The sequence below is a fragment of the Colletotrichum gloeosporioides genome (assembly GCF_011800055.1).
Source record: "Colletotrichum gloeosporioides strain Lc1 chromosome Unknown consensus_50, whole genome shotgun sequence".
Taxonomy (NCBI): domain Eukaryota; kingdom Fungi; phylum Ascomycota; class Sordariomycetes; order Glomerellales; family Glomerellaceae; genus Colletotrichum; species Colletotrichum gloeosporioides.
The window spans coordinates 222,390-231,124 of NW_025544695.1; the positions used below are offsets into that span (position 1 = coordinate 222,390).

The following is an 8,735-nucleotide window of genomic DNA, read 5'->3' on the forward strand; positions in this document are numbered from 1 at the left end:
CCCGGTGAAGGGCGCTCTCCTGTTCCAAAGCCCTTGCAAGTGGGATACCTAGGTAGATAAATGAGGGAATATGATCTGCATAAGCCCGATTTCCTCCCGTGCGGACTACTACCCCGCTTTCTTATCAACACGTAGTTTACGGTCATTGGACTTCCCTTCCCTTTCTGCAGGCGATCATGCTACAAGTCTCACCTGATTCGCCATCGATCGGTGGCCGATGTCGTCCCCGACTGCATACATGTCAGCCGCTCCCTTTCCAGCTAGTCTCTTGTAAACTTGCCCCGTATCATCCTGGTAGCTGTTATCAGTCATATGAGCGCTCGAGATCTCTGAATATTAAGAGAAGCATCGGAGTCCGGATACCCCCCCGACCTGAATTTGCCTCACCTGCAAGCGCTTCCAGCGACCGTCATGTATCAAAAAACAAAACCACTAGATAGTGCCTCCTCCTCGATCTCAAACCTCGCAAATCGATGCAGAAAGGCGTTACAAGAGCTCTACACTTTGGTTAAGGGACAGGATGAGGATCTCACTACGTCCACACTTTACAACGTCAACGGGCGGTTCAACGTATGGGGCAGCAATCTGGCTGCGTTTCGAAGGAAGGATTCCGTGGCATCTCTGGACTGGCGTCTCAGGAAGGCAGAGCAGATGACAGAAGCCGTCAAAACAACGCTGGAAGAAATAATTCAGGCATCTGAAGAAGGTAAGCCTTCGGAGACCCCCGAAGAAATACTTCGTGACATGGCCCAGAACTAATCACGATAAACCAGCCGATGCCATCCTACGAGATAATCGCCGCAACGGGCAAAAGTCAGACATGGAAGCTTTGTTCGAGGGAATTGACTTGGATGATCCCGAAAACCAAGAGCTATCTGAGTTTTTGAACTCCATAACAACCGAGCTCGACGCATTGCTCAATAGCATCGCGTTGTCAGTTGATAGGCTGTTCACTCTGGCCATGCTGATCCGCCGGGAGTCCACGAACCAACCTCACGGGAACCACAAGGGCAAAATTAGTCCGGGAACTGATCCAGGTCGCGATAATCATATTCTTCGTCTCAAAGACAAACATCCAGGGCTGCTAGACAAGGAGTGGCTCCAGCACAGACTTGCAGATGCCTTCGATCATCGCAGATCCTCTATATTAGATCTTCAAACCAAGCGTCCTATCCCCTGCTTTGAAGTTGAAGCGCAAACAGGATCTTCACAACATGGACCTTCCGTAGCAGCTACAACATACCAGGAGGATGGCAAACGCCATGAGGGATTAGAAGATGGAAGCGTCTCATCAACAGCCAGCTTTGTAACAAAGACGTCTTTCGTGACGGCGATTCAAACGGGCGAAGACGGCGAACTAGGGATTATGGACTTGGAGCGACTGACCTTCCACAAAGTCCGACTTCGATATGGAGAATCGTTCAATTGCCCACTTTGCAGAGAGTTCATACTTGTGACCTCCAGAGAGGAATGGAAGTAAGTCAGCTCCGCAATCATGTGCACTATCTCTCAAAGCTGATATAGTGGTTAAAATGAAACAGAAACCACATACTGTCCGACCTAAGTCCCTACCTGTGCACTTTTCAGAGCTGTCCCGTAACCCTGTTTTCCAAGAGACATGAGTGGTTTGGTCATGAACTTGAGTTCCATCGAATGATATGGCACTGTCACAAATGCGAATCGAGATTCGATACGGCGGAACTACTGAGGAAACACTTCATTGAGTCGCACAGACATGTTGTCCCGGAGTCGCATATACCAATGATTCTCAAGTCGGCGAGTCGACCTACACAAGATTTCTCGAACCAGCCTTGCCCCTTTTGTCGGCCATTGTGGTCTGTTCCGCGAACGGAGTCTACCCAAGCCATGGCTCTTTGCCGACACATAGGAAAACATTTCCAAGAGTTAGCTGTGCTTGCGATACCAGCTGTCATTGAAGGACTAGAAATCCAAGAAGAAGAAAAAGAAGAAGACGAAGAAGATAGCCACGGCGAGAGAGAAGCCGAAAAGGATGGTGTGAAAACTGGAGGCCAAGATGCAGGTGATGACACTGAAAGTATTACCAGCGACGGTCAGGGCAGTATCATTACTTCACCTGATGCAACACCCGTCAGCAACCGACATATAACAACAGAAATCAAAATTTCTGGCCCAAATGGGGTAAAACAGACTTTCAATGCCATCTGGCTGGAATCCATCGCCCACAACATTGTCACTGCAAGAGTCAGAAAAGCTCTTGGGCTTCGAGTGCGTCGCGCTCCTAGAGGAGGTTTCAACGCCGTACTTCCTGGCATTGGAAATAAATCTTTCCAAGCCTTTGTCTCGGCGGCAGTTTCCGACTTTGGAGGAGACGATTGGGAACACGAGGTAGACTTCTTTGTCCTGGATACAGGGGAGCTTCAAGATGCGGATGTGATTCTGGGGTCCTCCTTTCTGGGAAAGGTTTCGGGCAACAAAAGCGTGAACGCAGATCGCATTTCCGAAGACGTTAGCAAAAAGACTCACGTCATATCCTCGTATCGTATTCGGCAAGACGTTTTGAAGGCTTGGCTTACAGAGACATTTGGTCCGACTATTGAGGTAGTAAGTACAATCGTAATTTTGTAATTCAACCTTTGGGGCTAATGTGTTTTAAGACAGTACACCAGGCCAACTTCATCATCTTGACTCCAGGTCATGTTCCAGGGGTAATGCTCACCGTCCATTAGTAGATGCCGTCATTAATTAGTGCTCCAGCTTACCCAAAGACACGTTAGCCATTTGAGAAATTTGAAGACTTGGCCGCCAAAACCAAGAAATAACAGAGAGTGATCCGGTGGACATTCAATTTTGGAGGAATCAGTCAAACGGCACCGAGGTTTCGTTTTCGAAATTATGTGTCTCTAGGTTGGTGAATGGTGAAGGTTACTTGCTGTTCTACCATTGTAAATATCTTCATAGGGTAATTTGTCGATTTCTTTCTTCGGGCAGTTGAAGCAAAGTCTGCAAAGGCTCGTCTTTGATTCGGGGCTTGTATTTTGTTTCCAGTCTCCGCCAAGGTCATGGCGAGACCAATAGGCAGCAAGAGTTGAGGCTGAAATGCCTTTTGCTGGTAGATGACATCTCAATAGTATGAATCATCATGAATCCCCCTCCCATACAACAAAATATCCTCAAAAGGGTTCCCCGCCTTCAACACCCTCACCCTCGGCCTCCCCTGATCCCCCCGGCTAACATACCCACAACTCGTCTCATTAAACCTCTGCCGTCCCCTCGCAACGGCCCTAAACTTCGGCACAATCGCCTCCCTCCTCTCCACCCGCCCCCACCCGCCGACNGCAACGGCCCTAAACTTCGGCACAATCGCCTCCCTCCTCTCCACCCGCCCCCACCCGCCGCCGCCCGCACACGCATTCTGCTCCTGCACGTCGACCTCGCCCCACGCCCAGAACCCGTCCTCCGCGTCGCAGGGGAAGTCGATCGTCAGCTTCGGCGCGATCTCCGCCGGAACGCCCGTGTACAGCTCGCGGAACTCGGTCAGCAGCCGGCGCGTGAGCGGGCACTCGGCATCGAGCCAGACGTAGACTTTGGTGGCCTTCGTCTCCTTGGCCGCGAGCGTGTGCCAGATGCTGCCGCCGTTGAGGTACAGCCAGTTGCCGCTGTCCTCGCGCAGGGAGATGTTGATCGTGCGGGCGGAGGAGACGTAGCGCGGCCGCGGGTATTTGAGGAGGCGCTGGAGGGTGTGACCGTTTGTGATGTTTAGGATGCGGGATTCGCGGAAGGAGTCTATGCATTCGTCGTATCTGGGGATAGAAAGTCAGTGGTTGTTCAAAGTGATTTCGGGTGAAGGCTGTGAACGTACACCCTCTTGCAAGATACCAAGAGCGACATGAAAGCTTGGTTCTGGCCCTGGTTTAAGTCGACCTTCCTCCCCTCCTTGATATCCTCCCACAACTCTTCACATCTCCAGTGATTACACCAAGGCGACTGCATCCTCAGGAACCACTCCGGGTGCCATTGTACCTGCGGGGCCTTCTTAAAGTCCCTTGCGAGGCCCAGCTGCCTCTCATCCGGCGCCTCGTGATCCGTCACACATGGCGAGTACCGCATGTTGCCATCCTCAAGAAACGCGTGCCGCTCCACGCCGCACGCGACCCAAAACTCCTTGTATATCTGCTCGCGGATCTCGGGCGGTAGTCTGCGGAAAAGATGTGATTGGCCCTGGGGGTAGGCCTGCCGCCTCAGTTCTGGGTCCTTGATTCTCGGGGTTTCTTCGGGGGTAGTGTCGGTGTTGGTGGCCGTAGGTTGACATGTCTTTTCGCCCTCTTCCGGTGTAGTCCTCTTCCATAGAGACGAGGTCTTGAATGAAAACTTGAATGACTTCGTTGGTGTTTTGCTGATGGTCAAGAAATCGTCGTGGCGATCACTCCTCGTGGAAAATACTTTCTTGAAACCGCCCAGACATGATTTTGATGCCCGGCGGAAGAGGCTTCGATGGCCCATGACCGGGCCGGGATGAGTTTCCATATCAGGGCCGGACTTCTAACCCCAACACCGATGAGAAGGCCGACAATAGTGAGCTCACGGTGTGGATTTGGCGGGAAGGATCAAACAGGACGTAAGTTTCCGTCAACAGTGAATCCAGAGGGATGGTTCTTTAGTCAGAGAAGAGGAAATAGAAACTGGCAGGCACTGGGAGAAAGAAAGAAGAAGGGAAGAAGGGCAGGCAAGCAGGGGTGGTCTCAGAGGCAGGGGGGTGCAGAGGTTGCGAGAACCGATATGTATGAATGTTTGCTTCACAGTGTCTCGGACACCTACTCTGTCCTCGAGGGCAGGTCTCCATGCAACCAATCAAGGCTGTATACTGTTCCACCGTCCCGAGAATCTGGTAAAAGGACTTATGTGTTCAGCCAACCAGTTTCGCAGGTGAGCCAACCGAGTTGCGAGGTCATTCAATACAAGCACAGCGTCCACTTTGTATACATGCGTGGGGAGGGGGCGAAAAGGCGCGGCAGGGATCGAGACCACAAAAAGGTGGTGTTGGTGTTGGTGGCTCTCGCCTGCCCAGGATGAGAGCGAGCATCACATCTCCACCCCGTGTAATGGGGGGAGCAAACACGCATTTTTGTTGCCTGGTTTGGGCTCAGAAGGATGGGCGGCGCATGGGGTCATATTTTTTTATTGTTCCATATTGGGGAGGGTGGTTGTGGTTGTCGACGTGAATGTGACATGTTCATACTTGCTTTCCGGAAGCAGAAAAAAGCAAAGAAAACGGGCACTGTGAACGTCGCAGCGGAACAGGATGGGCGTCACAATACGTGTACCCCCTTGTCGAGTCCACAGGGCGGACGGGCGCGAAAGGGAGAGGCGGCCGGCCGTGGAACACTTTGCGGGATCGTTTCCCGTGGTGAGACAGAGATCATCCGTGGTGGTTCCTCGTGAACTCGTGGCTTTTGGGTGTGTCACTCGGGTAGTGCCAAAGTGCATCATCGGAGGCGGACGACAGCTCCTGCAAGACACCCACAAAAAGGTGAAGACCCCGGACCTTCCTCCACCAACATGCCAGGGGATACAACGCAGCACCAACAGTCAGTTCCAACTGAGGATGAGCCGATCAAGCTGCTAGGCGCTGGGAACTGAGCCGTCACTTCCCGCTTAGATTTTGAGGTGGGCGATGATCTGTCCGGTTGCGTTGGATCAAAATGACTGAAAAGACGGCGCGGATTCGAGTATGCTGGATTTCAGTTAGTTAAGTGAATAGCGCATGTCAGTCAGGAATGAATGAACCGCTCGTCACGGGCAAGATATGTCTCAGTCTGGGCCTCGCAATTCCCGCGACACGGCCAGCAATCATGCATCTCGTAGCGAGCAAATCAACCACAACCCCCAAGACCTGAGCATTTTCCCATCTAGGCATTCCAGTCGTCGAGTGGGACGTGGAACCTGTCAGACTGCAGCATAGCAGGCAGCGAGATGATCCCAACGGCCGTTGCGAGCGCACCAACACGCGAATGTCAAACTGTCACGGCCACTCTGCAGCACGTCCGCGGCACAGCGGTGCTGGCGTGAGATGGGCCGCTCAAGACGCTAACTACCTGGTTGTCATCGTCAACCTAGACAGAGCTCCGCAGGCAGAAAAGCGGCGAGAGGCGATTGGCTGATCTACGGGGAACGACGGCGTTCTTTTCTCCTCATCTGGACCCCCTTCTCTCCCTCTCTCCACGCATCGCGGGCTGCGGGACCGTTGTCGATAAGGCCTGGCCGCGAACTAGGCGCGCTAAGTGCCTAGTTCCCGGGGAACGGCGGTCGCTGCGCCGGCCGGCCGACGGGGCTGCCGGATGGGGTGAGGTGCATTTCCCCATTTGAACGAATCAATCTGTGAGAAGCATTCTCCGCCCGGCTGCGCCGACGAGCGGATGTTTCAGTTGGAATGCGATGCAAAAGTCGTTCAGTTGCCGGACAGCAAAGGCCGAGAAGCAGAGATGTGACGGGCGAATCCCATGTACCTGTTTTCGTCCTTGTGTAAAATGCCCGGGGAGGCAGAATTAGGGTCGAATGTTGTTGGAACATGCATGCCTCGGTGTTTTTCGGCCGCATCGTAGGTGATGGGTTTCGCCTCTCTCGTGAGAGAATGTGGACGCGATATCCGTGAAAAAGGCAGGGATACTGCGTTGGGGAGACGGGGTCGATTTGCCTCTCGCACCAACAACAACTTGTCGTTCCTTCGAAGCCATTCCCACAGCGGCAGCTGGACAGATGCAGTATCCACAGCGCGTACTATGCAGTAGGTGTCAGTGTCAATACGGTTATGGATATGCGTGTGTGCATGAGGCCATTCAGGATCCAGATCTCGCGGCCACAGTTTACGACCCGGTCCATGGATGGGCGAGGGAGAGAGATCCTTGTCGTTCTGTTGGTGGCGGTTGTCGTTGGTGATGTGAAGTGGGTGCTCGACAAGCGGCACAGTCACATTAGACGAGCTTGCCCATCCCTGGCAAGATTCGACCAAGATGTGACCCTATAGTCTATACCGATAACTGACAGCAGAAAATGGCATCTGAAGGGCGAGATCTGGGAAACAGAGTTGGACCCTGTGAACTCTGTCCAGAGTTTATCGGTTGGGCGTGCCGGGTGGCGTTCGGTGCCTCGTGCTTGTGATGGCTCGCGGACGCGGCCGTGAGGCAATTCGCACTAAGCAGGAACCTTCTTGGGCAGCGAAAGAAGGTAAATAGAACGATGGTGGTTTGACAGGTGGTGAAACCCAATCTAGAGAGATTTAGGCGTGGCAGACAGGGAATTTGCAAAAAGAAACATCGCGAAATTCACAATGTCGCCCAAAAAGAAAGTTGTCGATGATGGAAGGAGCAACACATGCAAGCCCAGGCCGACATAATCCCACCTACTACCTACCTGCGCTCTGACCTCCCCTGGCTTTCCCGCTTTTCGGCAAGCTCGAGGGGCCGCCGGGACTGGACCGCTAACGAAGCGCTGAAGCAGTGGGCTTGACCGGGATATCGCGAGTTTCCAGCGATTGCCGCTAGCCATAGGGCAGAAGGAGTGCTAAAGACAGGCGCTGCCATTGGCGATGCCGGTTGCCGACAGACTTCCGTTGGGGGAGGAAACAGCCAGGTTCAGGGCATCAGATTAAGGGAAACACTGAGCTGATAAGGTACGCGATAAAGCATCGGAGCAAATGAAAAAAACCAGACGAAAGAAAAGGCGGGGCGCTTGGTCCGTGGCAGAAGCTTGGCGAAGGGAGGCGAACGGCTCGTCCATGCGCTACCTCTAGAAAAAAACAACAATCTCCCACGCGAGACCGACGACGAGGACGAAGAGCCAAGCCTCGGATCGACTCCTGTCTGGTCTGATCAGTCAACAGTCGTCGCAATTGACTCGTCCCGTCATACCTTTCGTCCACACGACTGCAACCCTGAGAGCCAACCCCTCCGTTTCATGGCGTTTACTGTCCCAGCAGTGCTTCGCTGTGCCGCGCATAAGGGCGCCACTACGTCATGAAGTTCGCAAAGGAGCTCGAGCAGGACCTTGTGCCAGGTGCGAAAGCCTCCCCCATGCGCCTGTCTCTGGCGATTGTCTTGCGATTTGCTAACGCAGAGTCCCTTGAACAGAATGGCGCGTCAAATACCTCGATTACAAGGCCGGCAAGAAGCTCATTAAGAAAGTGTCTCGCGCCATCAATCGCGCCAATGGTAGTCCGCAAGGGAACTCGGGCAAGCTTAACAACCGCGGAACATCCAACTTCTTCAATAGCGACAATGCGAGGGATACGAATCCCGACGAGAGAACGTCGCTGCGGGAGGGCTCTGCCCCGGTCGGCTCTGCCCGACAGAAGCCCATGACGCCCGCGCGAGCGATCCCCGCGAACCACGAACACCAGAACCTGACGAGTGGCTCGAATGATATGCAATATGGTAGCTTCGTGCACACGCCGCCCCAGCACGAGGGCGCTCCCCTCGATCGGCGGCCGACCTTCGAGCTTCCTGGCCCTGCGATGAAGGTGCCTTCCCGGACGACAGACGAGGGGGCTGAAGGGGCTCATGCGCAGGAAAGCCCAATGGCCAGACAGGCTCTACAGCGCAGCGCGTCCATGATGACGGATCCACGAAGCAATGAGCCCTCCGCGCCTGAACAGACGCACTCTCCGTCGTCAATGAGGCTCCCTCACCCCGCCACTATCGGGTCTGTAAGTGGCTCGCCAAGGCGCGGCTTGCGGAGGGGGGTTACGGGGTCCTCACCCC

General features: G+C 53.8%; 3 protein-coding genes across 3 annotated transcripts in view; 2 read left to right on the forward strand and 1 right to left on the reverse strand.

Moving 5' to 3' along the window:
• Positions 1–411: 411 nt before the first annotated feature.
• Positions 412–2,109, forward strand: GCG54_00000549 (uncharacterized protein; the record flags this gene model as incomplete). Its single annotated transcript, XM_045400685.1, has 3 exons — positions 412–706; positions 774–1,476; positions 1,542–2,109. Coding segments are annotated over 3 exons (1,566 nt in total), but the record flags the coding sequence as incomplete, so codon positions are not given.
• Positions 2,110–3,103: 994 nt separating this feature from the next.
• Positions 3,104–4,482, reverse strand: GCG54_00000550 (uncharacterized protein; the record flags this gene model as incomplete). The annotated part of the gene is made up of 2 exons (XM_045400686.1): positions 3,104–3,782; positions 3,842–4,482. 2 exons carry the CDS (start codon positions 4,480–4,482, stop codon positions 3,104–3,106), a joined length of 1,320 nt encoding a protein of 439 aa, XP_045263359.1.
• A 3,509-nt stretch (positions 4,483–7,991) lies between these two features.
• GCG54_00000551 (Protein SYG1-like) overlaps positions 7,992–8,735 on the forward strand; it is a gene marked incomplete at both ends in the record, with an annotated part of 3,419 nt that continues 2,675 nt past the window's right edge. Inside the window, 2 exons of the mRNA XM_045400687.1 lie at positions 7,992–8,031; positions 8,106–8,724. Of these exons, the coding sequence (XP_045263360.1) occupies positions 7,992–8,031; positions 8,106–8,724 (659 nt within the window). The remainder of the gene's footprint in view (positions 8,032–8,105; positions 8,725–8,735) is intronic.